The sequence below is a fragment of the Lipophrys pholis genome, assembly GCF_963383615.2.
Source record: "Lipophrys pholis genome assembly, chromosome: 16".
Classification (NCBI taxonomy): Eukaryota; Metazoa; Chordata; class Actinopteri; order Blenniiformes; family Blenniidae; genus Lipophrys; species Lipophrys pholis.
The window spans coordinates 3281625-3303210 of NC_137634.1; the positions used below are offsets into that span (position 1 = coordinate 3281625).

General features: G+C 41.4%; 2 protein-coding genes across 3 annotated transcripts; one reads left to right on the top strand and one right to left on the bottom strand.

Annotated features, from left to right (window-relative positions):
* Positions 1-959: 959 nt before the first annotated feature.
* LOC308121693 (beta-galactosidase-1-like protein 2) lies at positions 960-8830 on the bottom strand. Of its 2 annotated transcripts, XM_080483096.1 has the most exons (19): positions 8427-8830; positions 7870-8055; positions 7723-7791; positions 6766-6861; positions 6477-6585; positions 6289-6381; positions 6119-6200; positions 4557-4621; positions 4352-4436; positions 3857-3994; positions 3624-3704; positions 3445-3554; positions 3227-3373; positions 2418-2489; positions 2241-2319; positions 2039-2126; positions 1831-1942; positions 1236-1352; positions 960-1126 (listed from the first exon to the last, which is right to left on the bottom strand). In XM_080483096.1, the coding sequence occupies exons 1-19, from the start codon at positions 8723-8725 to the stop codon at positions 1040-1042; spliced, it is 2115 nt and encodes a 704-aa protein (XP_080339222.1). In that variant the 5' UTR covers positions 8726-8830; the 3' UTR covers positions 960-1039. The 2 variants fall into 2 exon arrangements, with proteins under 2 accessions (XP_080339222.1, XP_080339223.1); XM_080483097.1 differs by lacking the exon at positions 2241-2319 and having other exon boundaries at positions 2423-2489.
* A 3520-nt stretch (positions 8831-12350) lies between these two features.
* LOC308121831 (galactosylgalactosylxylosylprotein 3-beta-glucuronosyltransferase 1-like) lies at positions 12351-16422 on the top strand (the record flags this gene model as incomplete). The annotated part of the gene is made up of 4 exons (XM_080483357.1): positions 12351-12375; positions 12797-13245; positions 15139-15435; positions 15877-16422. The coding sequence occupies 4 exons, from the start codon at positions 12351-12353 to the stop codon at positions 15949-15951; spliced, it is 846 nt and encodes a 281-aa protein (XP_080339483.1). The 3' UTR covers positions 15952-16422.
* Positions 16423-21586: the final 5164 nt, after the last annotated feature.

The window sequence follows — 21586 nt, forward strand, 5'->3', positions numbered from 1 at the left end:
CTTCAAATATTATCAAGTAAGAAATCATCTTACTGTCTAGATAGAGCTGCTCAGGCTGGTTTAATCTAGAAAATCATGTTACTGTCTAGACAGAGCTGCTCAGGCTGGTTTAATCTAATAACAGTTGTAAAGTATTTGGATCGGTGTGATAACTGCAAATAATATATGTAGCACAACAAAGGTATTGTATGTTATGTTATGTTGTTTGTAATGAAATCCCAGGCTAGAGAACAATATGCTCTAAACATTAACAATGGGAGAACACGGACATTCTAGTGGACAGACGGCCAAGTTAGATTGTTGTTACGGTGACTGTCAAAATAAAAGTACCAACTCCCAGGACAATATGGAGCCATGACACTCTGGCGGCAAACATTGTTGTTATTGTCCATCTACTCATGCATGTGCATTACCGGCATTTTCAAAAAGTTGCACTTTCCTCCATCTACGCAGGGAAAGAGTCACAAAAGTTGTGTTTCCCCCCGTTTCCATGGAGACGAAGTCAGAGTGTTTTTAAAAAGTTGCATTTTCTTCCATGTACCCAGTGTTGGAGGAGTTTCAAAAAGTCGCATTTTCCCTCATTTACAAAAGTTGCATTTTCCCCTATGTCCCGAGAGTTAGCGCATTTTCAAAAAGTTGTGTTTTCCCTCGTTTACAAACGAGATGGAGTCGGAGTTGCATTTTCCTGCCGTTTACATGGAGACGAACTTGGAGCATTGATGAAAAGTTGCATTTTTTGGTGTCGGAGCGATTTCCTAAAAGTTGTGTTTTCCCCAGTTTCCACAGAGACAGAGTGGGAGCATTTTCAATAAGCTCCACATTTGGAGTCGTTCTCCGAGCTTCGTTGTCATGGAAATGTTCACCCCAAAAGAAAGTCATGTAAATGGAGCTTAAGACTGAATGTATGGGATTATTCGATAAGACAGAATCTTTATTTTTTATTTTTTTTATTTTTTTATTTTTTAACATTGAACCTTGAAGGAGACAACTTTATTCCATATAAATAAAGAACTAAGTTCCAGTGTTTGGGGGATGAGAGTCACTGAATGTCTGCTGCCATGCCGAGATCCGGCACATCCTCGAAGAGGACCTTGAAGTCTCCCTCCTGCTCCTCAAACACAACCACCTGATTTATTTTGAAAAACAAGGGAGACGTTACGTTCTCCCCAGAGAATGGTGCCAATCAGCGTATTCCACAGCTCGTTGGACACAGAACTGAGAAAAGCCGCCGTTACCTGGTTGATTCCGCCGTTGAGGAACGGACCTGGGAGGTACAGAGCCTGCTGGGGCCCGATGGACCAGTACCGGCCCAGATTCACGCCGTTTATAAACACCACGCCTTTCTCCCAGCCCTGAGCAGCCGCACAATCAAAGTTAACAGAAGAAATACTTGCTTTACTTCATTGAAATATGGTGCAAAGAAATGCTAAAAGACTGAAATGAAGAAAACTAAAAATAATTAATTCAGTTTTATATGAGGGAATCTGAAAGGTGTATTGCTTTATAGCGTATTCAGGCTGTGCATCACGTTTTTGAAAAGCAACTAAAGCAAAGTAACTAATTACTTTTGAGAATAAGCAATCAGTAAAGTAAGTGGATTACTTTCTCAGGAAAGTAATCAGTAGTGAGTAACTAATTACTATTTCCAAGCAACTTGACCAACACTGTTTTTTAGTATAATTTATTTTCATTTTCAAAAAATAAAAGTGTTTTAGTGTAACAGCTGAAATCTAAATATAAGGACATAGCTCAATTCATTCAGGTGAAATAAAAACACTCGCTGTTCTGCAGGTTTGACTTAAAATGGAACGATCCCTCCGCCATACTTACTGGCAGCTTCATGAACGTGTCGCTGGGATATCCGTATGCGAACAGCCTTCCCATGAAGAATCCGGGGAAACTGGGATTTTCAGGAAGAGTTTTCCAAGGTGCCTGGTAAAGACTGAAAAAAAAAAAAAAAAAAAAAAAGAGGACATTTCACACTCTGCTGCAGAGAAATGAAGGTTGTGCGTAGTCTGATTCAATCCAGCGAACAAACCTATCAATAAAGCTGGGTTTCATATCCAGGCTGTATATTGTAAAATCCCGCAAGGGGACGTTGTTTAATAAAATGTCTCCCACCAGTCCTGCAAGAAAACAAATCAAATTCAGCTTGTAAACAGTCAATTGTGTGCTTGAGTGATTTCATAGCAGGCGTAGTGAAGAAATTGTGTGGTTTTTTTTCTTCGTCTGTCAATCACCCTTATGTTGCTTGTCAAGGTCCCGCCCCTGGTGAACCCGGCCGCAGTTCTCCACCAATAAACTCAAAGTACGCCGTTCCTGCAGGGGTCGATCGCTTTTATGTCTTTTGACTCCGAACAACCGACACGTCAGCAAATCCATGGAATCCATTAAGGCGTTTGTGTTTGATGCCATACCTTACCATCAGGGACCGCCAGCTCCAGGCTCTGGCGCTTGAAAAGGCCGACGTGGACTCTGTCTACGAACACCTGGGGGCGATAATCATCAAGTAATTATACGATGGAGCGAAACACATTTCAATCGATTAAGTGGTTTTAGTTTTCCAAACCAGGAAGCGTCTCGCACTCTGGGACTTTGAAACTGTAATAAGCAAAAACAAGCATCACTTCTTAGTACTGCTGTGATTTTCAACCTGAAATCGACCAGAAAGTGTTTTGTCTCAAAGCCTTTTGTTACATAACATCTAAGACTTTTCTTTCTTTGTGGAGATTTAAACAAACAGATTCTAATAAAATTCATTCATTTTCTTCCGCTTATCTGTTTCCGGGTCGCGGGTGTGACAGTCTGAGCACCGTCACCCAGATCACAATGCACCGATTAAGAACCTTCCTGCAGGTGGTGAGCCCACGGGAAGGTGACGCCCGGCGTGGGACACGAACCCACTACCCCTGAGATTGTGAGTCTCTACCAACTGAGCTCGCCGGGGGACTATTGTAAGAAATGCATCTATGAAATCTATAGACAAAACTTCTACATTTATATTTTGAGCTCTGAGTTATTGGCTGAAAGCAACAGACTGCCGATATATGCCGTATATGACCTTCCTTCAACTTCAATGTCAGCTTCGCTCAACACATTTGGGATTAAATGTGTGTGCGATTAATCGATTTATGATCAATTTATAATAGAAGGTAGCTGTTTTCACTGTACAACCGGTGAGAAAGGTGAGCGGTCATGCCATCTTGTGCAGGGGAAAAGGACTCACCAGGGCTCGGTCTCGAACGTTGTCACCAGACTTCAACAGTCCTCCACCGCTGATTTCAGTCTCATACAGGGTGTAGCCGTACGACTGTCCATTTCTGTTGTTCACCGGTAGATTCTCCATGCTCACTGGCTTCTCGGACTTGAAGGGCTGCATTGAGACACGTGAATGATTACTGAAATCCCCCCTTTTCTTTCATGACAGATGATAATCCTCCATACTTCCTCAGTGAAACGCAGAGCCTCCCATAAGGACAGGTGATGGTAGGTAATAGCTGATTCATAGGCCTCCCTGTAGTGCAGGGTGGGCATGTCAGGGAAACGGTCCCCTCCTGCAGAGAAAGGTTAAAGCCAATCAGAGGGCAAAGGTCAACCAGTGTGCATCCTTGTGTTCAACTCACTGTTGTATCGGGAAAGCAGATCCCTCAGGAGATGGTACTTTGGAGAGTATTCCCCAGCTTCAGTCAGTGGAGCATCATAATCTGCAGAACAAACAGCTGGAGGTGTTAGACCTGTCATGCACTGCCATCTGCTGGACGTGAGAGTCATTGCTATTCCTTCGCCAACAAAATACAAGCAGGACTTTTCAGAGGCTCTGCCATGACAGAGCGTCGTTGTTCAAACAGGAACCAACCATAGCTGGGGACTAAAGCTCTGTAGGAAGGGTCAGACAGGGCGCCGCTCATGAAGCCAAAACTGGATCCTCCGTGAAACATGTACAAGTTGACAGACATGCCTCTCCTCAGAATTTCCCTCACGGTGGACACCATATCTGATAAATAGCACAAAAAGGATCACACAGGTATTTCAGTAAGCACGGGACTCTTTAAGGCTATTCGTTGGTTTTGAATCCACCTTTGTGGCCTGACCTGTTTAACAAGAGCTAATGTGACTCATTCAAAGCAGAGCGGCACTGATTTTCATGTGTGCAGGTAGCTGAGCATTTGTCATGCAAAACGCTGTTTTGGTAAGATAGAAATGTTGTGTACGGGTATTAAAAACAGCTTGGGATTATGCTCATTTGACAACCGGACAAACACCAGTAGACCTGACTGAAAACAATACTGGGATTCAATTTTACTTGTAAGGTTAACAGAAAGTGTAAAAGAAAAGCAGTGTCACTCCTGACCCTCAGGGGGCAGCACATGGTGGAGGTCCCCCCACACGTCGTACCACCCGGTCCAGTAATCCATCACCATGGCGGGGCCGTTAGGCTGAAAAATCGGAGCAAAGAGGAGCCGACCGGTCGGTTCACACTGCCTGGGTCCAGTCGTTTCATTACTAACGTCCTCTGAGACACAGTGAGATGACGTATGAAGGAAAGAGACACAAACCTGCACCGCCATCAGATCCTGGATGTCTCGCTGATTCAGCTTCTGCAGCTTCACTGACCTGATGGCTACAAGACAGGAAGATTAGAGAGATCCTGGTGTGCAGGACAGGATAAACTAAAAAACATGCAACTTGAAGTGAGAGTCAGGGTTAAGCTGTGTCATGAACTCGCTATGCTTGAAGCTCTAGTCAGTCTGCATGAAATGAATATGGGCTAATGCTGTCTCCTCAGAAGGAATGAAAACAACGATTCAATGGCTTTGTTTTAGCTTAAGCCCCTGTCTCGGGCAGCCCAACCTTCATATTCCAGTTATGTCAAGTCACAAACAATTATACACAGTATAATGCATCGTGAAATGTTTGTAGTACTTGTTCCACGTCAAAACAACTCCAAAGCACACAAAATAATGTAGTGCAAAAAGTATATACACAAGGCAGTTTGTTGAGTCTATTGCTTCAAGTCCAGCAAGCGGACAGCCTGAAGAGACAAAGCTCCTGCTCAGCCTCTCTGTTTTTTCTTTTGGGCAGCGGGAGCGCCGCCCTGCTGGCAGCAGAGAGAACAGTCTGTGACTGGGGTGGATGGCCTCACTCACAATCTTCCTGGCCTTTAACCTGCATCGTTACCACCCATCCAGGTGATTAATACTTCCAATATTGTGAACCAAAATGCTGGACGATACAGTAATTCACAGATTTCAAATTGTATATTTGTGTTGTCCAGACTCAGGTTTCAAATAGTTTAGGTTCACAGTCATGGTTAAAGAGTCGAGAACACAACGGAACACTGAGATCCGAGCTGAGATATCAGTGATGCTACCATGAAAAATAGCAAACTAACATTAGCCTCAAAGCCGTGCCGTCAGAGAGAGTTTGTAAAAAGATGAATAATGCAACAGGTAAAGAAGGGTTTTTTTGGGGGAAGTTTCACTGCATTTTCCACAAGACGTTTTCATTAAAAATTGGCTTTATATTGAGAGTAATTGTTTGATTTTGGGAAAATGTTGACATTTTCATCACGTCTACTCTGCGCCACAACAAAGAAAAATCTTAAAGTTTAAATTTAAAGATTATAATAGAACTATTTTATCGATCCGGCCCACTCAAGGTTAAATTAGGCTGTATGAGGTCCCTCAACTAAAATATGTTTGACACCGTCGGTCAAGGGCGAGGGTGTCAAACTCACTGTAGCCCAGTGGCCACATGCAGCCCCCAAATTCACAAAGAGAATTAAGTATAGTTTCAAAATTAATGATTATTTTAATGATGTCTCCGGCTGCAAAATGCAGGGAAATGTCACAAAAAAAAAAAGTCGTCTGTTTGCTGCACTTTGCAGTCTTCTTACACCTTTTTTCACATTCAGCCTCATGGTCCAGCTTTGATGTCGATGATACTTAGCAAACATCTCAAAAGAAATCTCAGCTCAGGTCTGAGCACTGTGCCATCTCAGCTCTCTTACTGAAACACCTTAATTTTATTGAAATATCTAATTATCTTTGTAGTATTTGTCAAAGTCATTCTGCAGGTAAGGCTGGAGCACATTGAGGACCTGTTTAACATACTGTACCTCCTTCCACACCCCCAGACTTTAATGTATTGTGGTTGTCTGATGTGAGCAAAAGCTCGCTGATTCCTCTCGATTGTAGAGCCTTAAAAAAACAACATTAAATATTGTAACGTTACAGATTTTTTACTTTGTCATCTTCAGTCTCCATTGAAGGAAACGCTGGACTGTACCTCTTTGATGAAAAGCATGTAGCTTTGGTCCTTTGCATACGACCCGTACTGGTTCTCGACCTGCACTGCGATGATGGGACCTCCTTTCTTGAACTAGGACACGTGAACATTTTTCCATGTTGATTACAATTTGAATAAACTGCCGCCTTTTCAACGATTCTCTCCCAGTTTAAATTATAAAAAGTGACCTGCAGTGGAATCACTTTCGGTATAAGCTTGTCAAAGTAAGTGTTGACGGCCTGAGTGAATCCTGGGTGAGTCGTCCTCAGCCTCATGCTGGCATCTCGGAGGAGCCAGCTGCAAAGAAACGACAAAATAGAAAACAAGTGTGATCACGGCCAGGAGGATTGCCAGTGAGCCCACCCACCCCAGCCTCAGACTGTCGAACAAGTACTAAAATCATTTCATGGTGCAATATACTGTGTACAATTGTACATTAATTGAAAATGCTCAGACATCAGATTGAAGCACCGTTACCTGGGCAGTCCTCCCAAGTCCAGCTCCGAGGAAACGTAAGGTCCCGGACGTAGAATCACCCACAACCCCAGTTCATCGGCAAGACCGATGTAGGCTCTGAAGAAGGGAGAGAGAAACCTTCAGCACAAACATGCAGCTTCAACTCAAGCTTATGTTGGATTCTTTTTTTTTAAGTGTGCTGAACGGACAGACTCGAGATGTAAAATCTCCACGGTGCTCCGACACAGATTACGTCACAATATATGACAACACAGCAGTGAAGCTCATGGCTGATGAGGAACAGTCACATTTACAAGCATTCTTTACAGATAATGAGAGAATGAGACAGAGGGAGAATGAGGAAATGTGAGATAATGAGAAAATAGAGAGAAAAAGAGAGGAAGCTAGATGAGAGAAGAGAAAAATAGAGAGAGGAAGAGAGAGAGAGAGAGAGAGAGAGAGAGAGATAGATAGATAGATAGATAGATAGATAGATAGATAGATAGATAGATAGATAGATAGATAGATAGATAGATAGATAGATAGATAGATAGATAGATAGATAGATAGACAGAATATTAAAAATAGAAAATAATTAACAATTACATGCTAAAAAGGAACATTTTAATATGGTTGGCAAATATATACACAGAGATATACACTATTATAACTATATATCTGGCAGAGAGAGACAATGTAAATTTGTCAGTGAATGTGAAGATAAAGAGTGACGGAGGCGTGGAAACCTCATCACAGCACATCGCTGCTGTTGTTGTGGAGCTGCTGCTGTTGCCAGGTGAGACTGGAGCTTCTCCCTCGAGCTCTGACAAGTGTTCCCCACACACTAGCAAGATGGGTTGTTTTTTTTGTTTTGTTTTTCCAGGAACAGCTGCAGGTGTGGTCCAGAGTATTTTCTAACCCGACTGAATGGTGATAAAGTGTTTTTGCATTGCAGTCAAATGAGACAACGCTTCTTACTCTAAATCCAGCTGAGTGTTGAAGTCGAAGGCCCCCCTCTCTGGTTGGTGCAGACTCCAAGGCACAAATCTGCAAGGGAAAGCACGACAGCCCGAGTTAACGTTCCCACCGTGACGGCGAGGGCTTGTTAAAACCAAAGCGTCCTACGTTGTGAGGGTGTTGATGCCGCAGGCCTTCATCTTCATCAGGCGGTCCCTCCAGTAGGCCCTGGGCACACGGAAGTAGTGGACTGACCCCCCCAGGATGCGGAACGGCTCCCCCTCCAGGGTGAACTGGGACGTGTTGGCGCTGAGGCCCACCTTCCTGCTCAACCTCCGGCCGCTCGCTGGCATGCTGAAGGACGGGTTGGAGGTTATTAGCAAGCCCGCACTCACATAATGCAGAGCATTGGCTATTGTTCGGGAGTCCGCCACATGACACGCTTGTTAAATGGAAATGTGCAGACAAACAAAATCACTGAGGGACAAGGACACATCACAAGGGGAAGGCAAGACAGTCTTCCATGCATTAATACGGACCACATGTAGTTAGGTACAATACAATGGAACTACTGCTATTAAAGTCTATGATACCTGGTTATTTACAAGAGATTTTTGTACACTTTTAATATCTGCAACATTAAGGCAACTCTGAAGGGTTATTTATATATATATAGATCTTTTTCCCAAAAAATTTTAAAAAGCACACAGAGACGTTCAACTCACCGAATATATCTGTACATGATGAAGCCAACAATGCACAGACAGATGAGCGCATATTTCCGTTTGTGCAGGCTCCTCACTCTCAGGACAACCATCGGTGGCGTTCGAAAGCCTTCAGTCACACGGGCAGCAGTCACACTGAGTTCACGGCAGCATATGAGCGCATGACGCTGGCCTGAACCTCGCACCGCCTCGTGGGAGTGCCTCAGAGCGGCGTTATGGAAATCAAGCCCATTAACAGGGTTTCCCCATGTGTCCGGGGTACCGCCGGCTTCACACAAACACACGGGGGATAAATGCATCAAAAATAGATCTTTTCTAATTGTATCAGTTGCTTTACTTTAAAACTTCTCAGGTTTAAGTTATTCTCAGAAATGGTGTTTATGAATTTGACACCAATGTTCAAACAAAACAGATGATCAGGGATGCACCGATATTGATATCAGTATCGGGTGTCGGTCCGATACCCGTTTTTTGTTTGCACGTAAACGAAGCTACGAGTCACCAAAACTGATTATCTTTGAAGACTCCAGCCAAAGTGTAGCTTTGGAAAAAACTCTGTCTTTACATTAGTTTGGAGCATCATGCGTGCGGCCTGTGTTGACGACGGATGCTGTTCAAGCAGCGCTTGTTTTTACTAATGTGCGACTGATTTTAATATTTTTTCCAGTTTGGCAGTTTAATAAACCCCGGGGAGTAGACTTAAAGAGCAATTGATCTCTTGCGCAAACAACCACTGAGTTACAGTACCTCAAACAAAAAGTGTTACTATCATCTCCAGTCTATCCTTCTTATTGGGATGTTTTCCCCCCGTTTTTAGCTTCCTGTATAATGAAACACACTCCTGTTTGTTCCAAAGCCCTAAACAACTGTTCAAATTTGTTTTCTCAAGAGGATTTGAGTAAAGTGAATGAATTCTATAAATATTTTGATACCATATGAACAAGCCCAACCCTTCTTTGTCAAGAAACCACTGATCTAAGTTACTTTGCTGTGCAGAATTCATTTAGTTCCAGTTGGACCGTCTGCAGTAGATAAACAGTGCTGTGTCGTCAGCCATATGGGAGGAAGCACAGTTTGGACAATTTATCCTTGCATGTGACTAATCCAAGGTATTTATCATGCTTTTTCTTCTATTTTATACCTTCAACTTAATTGCCTTTTTAAATCTTCTTTAATCTCATATCAATCTGCTATGTATATCTGACTTTGGAAGTGGGAGAAAAAAAAATCTTGTCAGTCATTTTGTACTTTAACAGCGGATGTCAAAGTCATTTTAGTTCAAAGGCCACACACAACTTCATTTAAAATGACAGCGTAATAACTGATAAATAATGTCCACTACTAATGTTCTCTTTAGTTTCTGAGCAAAGAAGATGAAGAATATATTCTCAAAATGTTGATGCGTAACACTCTCCTCATCAACAGTCTGAAATTTCTTTCATTTTAAATTCCTTACTTCAATCTGCTGTTCAATTTTAGGTCTTGGGATTGTTTTAGAAATTGCACTGTGATAGTGAATACATTCGGAACAGCTCTTATTTTAATTGGAAAAACTGCCTTTAAAGTTCAGCTAACTATTTGTACTTCATGAAATGTCATCTATGTTCAATCTGGCCTACGTATGGTCAATATTTGTTGTATGTTTAAGACAGAAAGTGGAAGTTCACGGTCTCAGCCTCCATCTTTCCACTAGACTCGGGCGGTCTCCTCATTTTGATCACATTAAACCTTCCCCACATGTTCCTGGGGTGTACAGTATCATTGCAAATATAAAAAAAAAAAAAAATCACATTAGGGCCACACCTTTTCCTCATTCAAACACAAGTCTCTCGTTATAACAATATATATCATCACATTATAAGGTGAAGCGTTTCATAGTATAACACAATAAATAGTATATTGTTTTGTTATTATGTGACGCATAAAATAATATGGTAATAGTTTACGTAGATAAAAGAGGGCGGTCTCTCCTCTCTCCTCTCATAGGCTTTACTCACAAGTGTGTGAATTGACCTGACTATGCAGCCACCATATAACACTATATAACACCATATAATGGTAGTTTTCACAGAGCCAATACTGTAAAAATAAATAAATGAAGCTGCGATGTGCACGTAGTTGCATGTAGGGGAAACACTGCTCCATTCCTGAGACTGTGGCCTTACGGCAATTTGTCTGTAGGCCATTAACAAATTGGTGTCGTACTGTTTTGAGACTATGCTCTGAGAATCCCAATTCAGCTTTTTGTGCTGTTCACTCTTCCGCTGCCTGCTGTGTGAAAAGGCCCCGGCAATATAATGGCATAGTCTGAAGGCGCGATCTGTTATTTGCCTTTAGTTCTGCACTGCAAACAGTCCTGAAGCGTGTCTCTGAGCGCAGCAGCAAGACCGTTTACTATTTGGCTTTCGGGAAAATAAGTTGTCTGGAGGCACTTAGATTAAAGTTTCCACTCAGGTGTAATGGTGGGGACTGTCAGCAGCCTAAATGGTGTCATGTTAACTGAAAACAGTTGTGAAGGAATAATTGTCAGTCCCCAACAGCTACACTTCAACCTCTTTTCTGACTTTTAATTTGTAAATTTGGAATGTGTTTCCATGCAGGCATCTTGGGTGTTTTGTGAGACAAACTGGCATCCCATCTTGGTTTTATGGAGGCATAAACCCTTGTGTTTATGCCTCCATAAACACAAGGGTCAGAAACCAGTGACCACTTTTTATACTGTCCCTCATACATTTAGATGGAAAGAAAACATGTAACGCTGTTTAAATGCTAAAGTTTACTGTGTTTTTGTGTGAGATGGAAAAATGGTCAAATATGGAATGTCCTTGTTCACCTGCAAATACAGTTGCCTGTCAAGTTTAAGGAGCCATAAAGAGAAAATCGTTGGTGAACTCATCAAGACTATTATTTATGTGTCTTTGTTTGTTTTATTCATCACTCACCTTAATTATAGTGTCATTGCCTTCAGTAATAAAATAATCCATCGCTGAATCTAAACTGAAAAATTAAAGACTTTGACTATGTATCTGGCATCTGACCAAAATATTTGTATAACGTCTCATATCTTATGAGAGCGCCATTTAACAAAACACTTGATGCACTAAACGTAACTCACGAACAACAATACACAGAATAATGTGTTATGAAATGTTATGTTGTTATTTTAGTAGTTGTTTCACATGAAAAGGTTTTATTAAGAGTAATAGAATAAAAATCAAAAGCGCACACACACACACACACACACACACACACACACACACACACACACACACACACACACACACACACACACACACACACACACACACACACACACACACACACACACACACACACACACACACACACACACACACACACACACACACACACACACACACACACACACTCATTCTTGAGACTTGGGACTCTTGTGATCAAGAGTTACGCCAAGAAATGTTGGCTTATGGACTCTTTCAATGTTGTCAATTTTTATTTGGATTTGTGAATTTATGGCACCTTTTCTTAAGAAGATAATTTTAGTTTTTAATATATTTCGGGATAGTTTTTTTTTGACAAACCAATTATTTCACCTCAATCATCCAAGTTTCGAGGTCCTCACCTGAACACACTATTGTCGTATCGTCTGCAAATAGGACAAATAAGTTTTTTTAAGCCAGATACAATCATTGTTATTTAAGTTAAATGTAAAATTAATTTATAATTCACACCATTGGATGAATGTAACTATTTACTTTATGTCTTATATATTTCCTTCTTTCCATGAAGACAGGGGAGGCGTTGCCTCTCCTGCCACTCCTGATTGCTCGTCAGTGTTCCAAGGTAATGTGAATAACATCTTTATGTAGATATCTTTATGTCCATAAAAAAATATCTCCAACCACACTCAAAGAAGACCTCCAAAGGTTTATGATTAATTCAGACATGTGTAAGCTCTGTGACTGGAAGGGTCAGACTGATCTTTCTGACTGTGTGCCATATCACATGTTATTTGTCTTTCAGATCTTGGCACGACTCAGACAGGATGCTGCCAACGTTTAACAAGAAACGGATCATTCTAATTTTGGCGATTGTTGTGCCAGTTACACTGCTCCTTCAAATGTCTTATTACAGCACCATTGAACATCTGGTTACTACGGGACCAGGTAACATTGGTCATGGTCATATGAAACAAAGTTGCTCGTACATCTCCATCTTCTGAACTGTCACATGTTCATTTACACAATGTTTCTTTATTTCTTTTAGCCATCCTTTATTGTATTTAATATTGTGCATTTGTTGCTATTCATACTTGATAATGTAAAGCCTTAAGCAGGACCGATATCTGACATCCCACAGGATCTCATTGTCTTCATTTATTTCCTGAATAGATATCGGTGCCAGAGGAATTTCTACATTCAGGAATTTCTTGCCGAGTGGGAACAAGGTCATCATCAATCATGTCTACGTTCGGCCTCCGCCCTGGTCCGACAGCCTGCCCACGATCTACGTCATCACTCCTACATACTACCGAGTGGTGCAGAAGGCAGACCTGACACGCATGTCCAATACCCTGCTCCATGTGGCCAACCTGCACTGGATCGTGGTCGAAGACTCCGACAACAAGACCAGTTTGGTTCGAAACCTCCTCAAGAACACAGGGCTGAACTACACCCACCTCAACGTGCACGTAGTCGAGAAGCTTACTTCCAGAGGCAGCAGGCAGAGAAACATGGCTTTGAAGTGGCTCCGGGACACATTCAGCGTAAATGACAGCCGTCCTGGAGTCGTCTTCTTTGGAGATGATGACAACACGTACAGTCTGGAGCTCTTCGACGAGGTGAGGTGATTGTAACGGGGTGCAGACCACTCTGTGGGCTCTCAGCACAAACACTCACAGCCACACCGGTCTCTTGACCTTTACTGTCACTTAAGCAGACTTTCACAAACTGAGTGATTGCAGCTTATTGTTGGGTGCTTTGTTGCAAGCCAGCTCTCTGTCTGTCTCAGTGGTAAACAGACTTGCACAGCTACTGCTCTAACTTTGTCTCAGATGTCTCTCCTCTCAGTCCCAGCTAGTTTACAATCAATGCTCAGTATTGCGGTTTCCAGAGCCATCACACCCTCATGCCTTGTCTCTCTTTCAAACAGCTTTTAATGTTTGTACACCATTATGTGATGAACACAATATATCCACTGAGATGAAACAGCCCTACATCAGTCTGCAGGATGAAAGAGAGAGACGTTATTACGGTGGAGGACTGGCTACCTTCCCGAATGCCATTTGACATGGTTATGTCCATCAGCCCAGATATGGGACACATTTTTTGGGTCAATTTGGTCAATGGGCTTTCTCGAGGTTGCAGTGTTGGGTTGAAACTAGTAGAGTGCCTACCCCAAAACAGGGAAACTGAGATGGTGGTGGTTTTTGCCCATCTGGAGATGTACTTGAACACCACCAGAGGTACCCCAGTTGACAGATACACCCAAAAGGCACCCAGTAACACATAAAGTTGCATGGCAAATCGGTATAGCCCATTTCTATTGGTGCATCCCCAGTCTGGGACGTAAAATCTTCCATTGTCTTGGACTGCTGTTCGGTCTGCATCACCAAGGACTACAGGTACTGATGTTTCACTTATATTTGCTCCTGGTGCATCAGCTGGACTAGTTGCTCTGTCATTCTGTTCGTGCTGGCAATTTGAGCCTCATTGTCACAGACTTCTTTGTGGGTTCCACCAATTGTGGCTCAGTTGGTAGAGGTGGTCATCTCTCAACCCTAAATTTGCTGGTTCAATCCCCCATCTGTCTGTATGTTGAGGACACTGAATCCCAAACTGCCCCCAATAGCTGGACCAAGCGCCTTGCCGGGCAACTACCTCCATTGGTGTGTGAATAGGTGAAAGTGACTAACTGAAGTGCTTTGGAAGCCTTTCAATCAGTGGAAAGTGCTGTATAATTTTCACCACTTCAAAGCACCCTCACTATCAGGCCAGTGTAAATGTCTACGCAGTATGTCCAAGTACCAGCTTTGCCTTGACCCTTTCTGCAAGTGTCATTTAAATTGTAAAAATGAATGAACAAGCTAAAGCATCTTGAATCTCAGTCACGGCGAAGGTTTAAAAAAATCTATGTAGCTAGCACAAGGATTTCAGCCATGCCTCCTGCCATGTCCTTTGACAATAGGATTGTGTCACAGATGTTGGCTGGACTGACATTCACATTCAGGGGGTGTAGTTCAAAGAGTTTATTCAAGGTGATGATCTTGAAGCTGGCAAAGGAGTTAAAAGGATAATCTGTAGGCTGGTCCATACACATGTGGAAAAGAGAAGAAACACTATGGAATGCACGGCAGAGTCACGGCAAGGCATGAGGCTATTTGGCACAGATAGATGGGGAGAGGGAGTTAATTTACACCAGGGAGGGCGCGAGCACAGGTGAAACACATCAAATTAATGAGAAACAGAGTCAAGTGAGCAAACACAGACAACAGTGGCCTGCACAGATAGATACTCGGTGATGCTAGAGCTCTTGCCTCTGGGCCTGTGTACTGCATGTGGCCTATGTTGATGTGATTGATGATAAATATCCAAATAAAATTAATCTGCAGAACACAGCGATGTAGCGAGGTTTCTGCCTCTTCATTATTTCCTTTGTCTTTTGCAGTAGTTTATAAAAATGTAACTAATACTAAATAAATGATTTGCATTTCTGTCTATGTTTTACGTTTCAGATGCGCTATACTAAAAAAGTGTCCGTGTGGCCTGTGGGCTTTACGGGTGCTATGCGCTATCAGTCCATCAAAGTCAACGCCTCGGGCAAAGTGTACGGCTGGGAGACTAAATATGCTGCATCTCGACCCTTTGCCATTGACATGGCGGGGTTTGCTGTGAGCCTGCAGCTTATTCTGTCCAAACCTGAGGCTTATTTCAGACTGCATCATATAAATGTGGGACAACAGGAGACCAGATTTTTACAGGATCTTGTCACGATCAACGACCTGGAGCCCAAAGCTGCGAACTGCACCAAGGTAAGAAAAGAACATTTTGAGCATGATTCACATGTAGTAAAAAGCCATATTTGTTCTTTGAGTCATTGAAGGTGTAGTTTGTAGAAGGGGTTACTTACACAACACACTGGTGAGGCAACAAATTACTCAGGCAATCTGGTGATGGTTAATTAGCAAACTAATTCAAGTAGATACTATATCAACAGCAGCAGAACACAACGTTTTTGAGGTACTATCTCAGGTGTATTTTTCACACTTGAATCAAAGCTTTGGATCTTTTTTAAACTATTTTTTTAAAGACAATACTAAACACTGAAGGTTTAAAGTGCCTCTTATGGTCCATAGCTCATCTTAAATGCTCTGTATACATGCTGTGTGATATTTTCAACCAGGATCTGTGTATTGGACTGTATTCATTTTGGCTGTTTTTCTTCTTGTATCTGCTTTTCTCCTTCCCCACAGGTTTTAGTATGGCACACTCGCACTTTAAATCCACCTCGTTTTCAATCTGATGGAGACCCCAACGTTGAGACTTGACACACTTAACCTGATCCAGGTGTTAATCAGATTTAGAAATGTCTTCAGAGCATGACTTTATTTCAACACATTGGTTGTTTTCGAGGGGCCGAGAAATTAGGAACAAGCTCAGCTGATGCGTTGTAATGAAAATTATCACTTCAAGTAAAGGTGTGATTTTTTTTCTATTCTGTTTATCATAAACAGAATATTCATATCATTACATATGCATATAATCATGAATTATTAAAAAAAAAAACGAATCTACATTCTTATCATATTATGAGAGCAATATGACATGGGTCTTCTGTATCACTATGTAAAAATCTCATCATAAAGCATCAGCTCGAGAAATTATAAAAGCTAAGTTGAGATGGTCATTCAGATATAGTTTATTAAAATGGTTGGATATTCATGCTCAGGAAGAAAATCTATGTAACAGTCATGTGGTTTTGTGGTGTAAATTGGGAATTAATAAAAGTTGTTTTTCATATGTCATGTTACCATTATTTCTGTTGTTGTTGTTGGCTCATCTCTGCCTTGTTGGGCATAATAATGTTATTTTGTACCATTGATGTTCAAAATAAATATACAGAATAAAATAAATACTATATATGTTACAACACTAGACCAAAGTAAGTCTTGAAAAACCTTGTAATATCAGCCAAGCATGAACACACATGATGGGAGTCGAACCCGAGGCGCCTGCATCAAAACCAAAAACTCTGCCAAGAGTCTTACAAAGGGAGAGAGACCAGAGATAGACCATGGCTGCAGAGCAGGTGAGAGGACGCCAGTGGTCCTGCATCAACGCAGTTAATGTACTTATCATTCATGTCACACATTTCTATTTACCTTCATGTATGCTGAAAAATCTGGGGCACAGCCCCGACGGCGTTCGAGCAGGAATGCGCCTGTGAGCCTGAGCTCAGGGCAGAGAAATCCCCTTTGCAGCTTCAAATGCTGTCATGGCAGATGTTGAGCAAAAGTCAAGTGTAAATAAAACAGCCAATCGTGAAGCCGCTCTACTCATAAGTAACTCATTTCTGTGTGAATGGACATTGTTTTCTAAATGTTGCCATGTAACTGCAAAACCTTTCAGAGACAAAAAGTATGCGTTTTCCTCTGCGTAAATGTGGCCTAGAAGAATTACCCCAAATCCTTCATCAGTTTATCAGTCCGTCACATAGAGAATAAAGTTAAAAACGTGATGAATTTAACACTCCTCCAATTAGATTGAGAAATATTGGTATTTAATCATATGCAAAGCATAAGATGGGTAAGTTGAAGGTACTTACTGTCTGTGCATCTGGACTCTGGTATTACAGATAGTGGTGTCATCTGAAGAGATTAAAACACTCTCTGGAAAGATAATGTGGCCTTCTCGATGGGTTTTTTGCATTTGATGTATTTTGGATAAACAAGATGAACCCAGATACTGCCCGTTCTCCACCTACCTTTCACACAGTGTCACTTGAAAGCTCCCATTTTAATGGGAACATGGGTTGTATGGTTAAAATATTTACATTCCCCTCAGGTTAAATCAGGGGTCTTCAAACTTTATGACCAAAAGAGCCATATTTGTGATTTTCCCACCAAGTCGAATTTGTCTGGAGCCACAAAACATGCTAATTATCAGAAATTTAAGGTATGTTTACAATATGTTCCCGGCAGTCACGGCAGCCCCGTGTCAGGAGGGGGACAGGATGGACAAACGTAACAGGTCGTGATTGCCGTGCCATCCATCCCGTTTTGTTCACGGTGGCCTGAAATGGAAATGGGGCTGCCGTGGCTGCCGGCAACACAGTGTAAACGTACCATAAGGGATTTTCTTTTTTAAAGCTATACAAGTATTCATGAAACGTCATTGCTACAATTTAGATAAGATTTTGTGCTCTTTTCTGTTGTTTTTTGGTTTTTTTTATCAAAACATTTCAGATCATTTCTGGAGTCTAAACAAAAGAAAATGTGTCCTTGAATGAGATCAGTTACATCAAAATTCCACTGCTGAGGATCAGAAAGAGTCGCTGTGTTCTTTTTTGTGTTCATAGGAAGAAGAAACCAGGTTGTAAGCGCCTGGAGACATGCCGCCATAAACACAAGGGTCAGAAACCAGTGACCACTTTTTATACTGTCCCTCATACATTTAGATGGAAAGAAAACATGTAACGCTGTTTAAATGCTAAAGTTTACTGTGTTTTTGTGTGGGAGGGAAGAATGGTAAAATATGGAATGTCCTTGTCCACCTGCCAATACAGTTGCCTGTCAAGTTTAAGGTTCCAGGAAGAGGATATGGTATGTGGCTGCATCAAGACTTTTTTTTTTTTTGACTGTATCACAATTTTAAATTATTATTCTCACCAGTTATTTGAGGCGCGCCGTGAAACCAGTCCGGTCCGAGAGTCCTCACGTTGTTTCCAACACCAATCACGTCGGGGTCACCAAATTGAAGGAAATGCAGTCATTAATGTGTTCTTTAAATTTATGAAGGAACAGAAATGATATTGATCACAATGGGTTTATTGATAATTACCTTCAGGCAGAATACATGGAATACAGCGAGATCTCGGGCTCAATCATCAGACTGTCCGGGAGGACCAGGCATCAGAGTGGAAGAGCCCCGAGACCCCAAAAACAGCAGTTTATATACAGTTTTTAGGGCGTCAGACCTCTGCATGTGGTTTCACAAGGTACATATCCTTATTTTAGTTTCACAGAATTGCGGATGTCACAGAGATGTTATAATAATAGAACAATAGCAAGTTTGTTGTGCATTTCCTTGTGACAGTTGCTGCAGCTGCATGACAGGGCGAATTGCCAGACTGGCACATCTTGTACCGAAACTACTGATAACTTTGTCTGGGTTTATCAGACATCTTCACTGAACTTTGTTTGAACCAGGCCTGAGCCTGTACCGAAACTACTAACACCTATGTCTGGGTTTATGCCTTATGGGAGCATCATATATTCTTTACTGGCAAGGTGGAACTTCTCGAAAAAAACTCCATCTCCGTGGAAACGGGAAAAAATGCAACTTTTTGAAACCACTGTGATAGTTTACAACAATGTTTTCCTCCAGTGTCACGACTCCCAGTCCACGTTCTCCTGGGACTTGGTGGTTTTATTTTGAAAGTCATTGTAATAACAGTGAGAGAGTGTGTGTGTGTGTGTGTGTGTGTGTGTGTGTGTGTGTGTGTGTGTGTGTGTGTGTGTGTGTGTGTGTGTGTGTGTGTGTGTGTGTGTGTGTGTGTGTGTGTGTGTGTGTGTGTGTGTGTGTTTTCTGGATATCTGTGTTTCTGTATATTTTCTCGTCTGCATATCCTCATAAAGTGTTCCTCCTATACTTTTTGTTAAAGTGCTCTATAGTAGTGCTTCCCTTCGACTCCTCATGTAGACCGTTCCACAGTGCGACCCCACAAACTGAAACACATACCTTTAACAGTTGAATGAACACAATGCTTTTTCTTTTTTTTTAAAGTTTAACTTTCCTGCCACTAAAGATTTTCAGAATATTACGCAGAAGTAAACTATTTTTAGTTTACTATATAAATGTAGTGCAGTTTCAAATTTGACCGGATCCCGAAATTTTAATGCTTGTGACTTTTATAAACAGTGTGCACCTGATTCAGAATGTGTCAATATCTCTCCACTAACAATACACGTAGATTAATTAATCTTATAGACCACTGCCACCACAATAAACAAAAAGCCATTATCACCTCCTTAGATGCAAAAAAAGCCTTTGATAGGGTAAATTGGAAATTTCTACTTGCTACACTACGGAAATTTGGATTTAGAGAAAATTACCTCTCCTGGATAAAAATACTGTATACCTCACCCAGTGCCTGTGTTAAAACCAATGACCAAATGTCCTCAAGGTTCAATCTTGAGAGAGGCACCCGACAGGGGTGTCCACTCTCACCATCTCTCTTTGCAATCTTTATCGAACCACTAGCAGCAGCCATCAGACAGAACAATAACATAAAAGGAATACGAACACCAAATGTAACACATAAAATATGTCTCTATGCAGATGATGTGCTAATTTTCCTGCAAAACGCACAGACCTCTCTTCCAGAAACAATAGGGTTAATAGATAGATTCTCCTCAATCTCAGAATATTCTATAAATTGGAACAAATCAGTCGTCTTGCCTATCAACTCTACATTTCAGCACACACCGAACACCCCACTAAAACCAGGGAACATCAAATATCTCGGCATTAACGTTTCAGGCAAACTCTCAGACTTGGTACACTTAAACTACACCCCCCTTATTAAAGCAATAGAGGAGGACCTCATTCGATGGAGGACACTCCCAATTTCACTTATGGGGAGAGTAGCAACAATCAAAATGATGGTCTTGCCTAAAATTAACTACATCTTCTCAATGATCCCAGCAAAACCACCAAAAACCTGGTTTAACACTCTTGATTCTCATGTCTCAAAATTCTTATGGAAAAATAAACCATCACGTATAAGTTTAAAAACACTACAGAACACCAAGGACCAAGGTGGCTTAGAACTCCCAAATTTTTATAATTACTATCTGGCCAATAAACTACTTTATGTTGTAAAATGGATCAATCAGAAATCCTTAGATGAAGGCTGGCTAGACGTTGAAAAAACATTCTGTGAAGATCTCCAAGTCAGAGATCTTCCCTTCTTCAGTCCTGTCATTAAAAAGCACAGCTGCTTTAAAAGCATCAATATAAACACATCGCTGACAGCTTGGTGGGAATTTCTTAAAATAAATGGATCTTCACTCATTCCCTGCAAACTCACACCCATCTGGAACAATCCCGACATCCTGCAAAGAAAGAAACCAATAAACTTCCCAAGATGGCAAAATAAAGGAATAAGACACTTAGAACAACTTATCTCCAATAACTCTTTTATTCCATTTAATGAGCTAATAGAAACATATGGCATCAGTCAAAGCAACTATCTGGAATATCTTCAGCTTAAGTCAATAATACAAACTAAGTTCAAACTAGAACAGATTAACCTGAACTTACCTCAGACAGTGACAAATCTCCTGAAGATCTCAGCTCCTAAACCTCTTTCTAAAATTATCTCAATCCTGTCAGGTTCAAATATCTCAATATCCCTTCCCACCTTCAAATGGGAAGAAGATCTCAACATCAACAGAGACCCAACGTTTTGGTCAGAAATCTGTACAAATACATTCAAAATGAGCAAAAACCCCAATATACAGCTCATACAATACAAGGTCCTTCATAGAGTTCATTACACAGGACAAAGGATGTTCAAGATGGGGCTCACTCCCACTAACATATGTTCAAACTGCACAGGTGATCTCCCCGATACCTATTTACACGCACTTTGGCTGTGTACGCCAGTCCAAACGTTCTGGCAAAAGATTTGTGAAGACTTATCGTTATGCCTGGGCTACCCAATTCCGGTCTCACCTTCACTTTGCTTGTTAGGAGATCTCACAGAAATTAAAAGAGAAAAAAATGAGTCCTGCATGCTCCTGGTTTCCCTAAGCGTCGCAAAAAAGGCGATCCTCATGAACTGGAAATCCAAAAGTAATCTGAATATAAAGTTATTTAAAAACTTACTTCTAGACCACATCACATTGGAGAGAATGTCTGCTTGTAGGAAAAATCATTTGACACAATTTGAGTCCACAT

Excerpts from the sequence above, each read along its gene's own strand:
- LOC308121693 (XM_080483096.1), bottom strand. The coding sequence starts at position 8,725 with ATGCATTTATCCCCCGTGTGTTTGTGTGAAGCCGGCGGTACCCCGGAC. Across the intron at positions 4,622-6,118 it reads GTCTGGGGGTGTGGAAGGAG|CCATCAGGTCAGTGAAGCTG; the intron begins GTACAGTATGTT and ends CCTGTCTTGTAG. Across the intron at positions 1,127-1,235 it reads TCAACGGCGGAATCAACCAG|GTGGTTGTGTTTGAGGAGCA; the intron begins GTAACGGCGGCT and ends AAAATAAATCAG.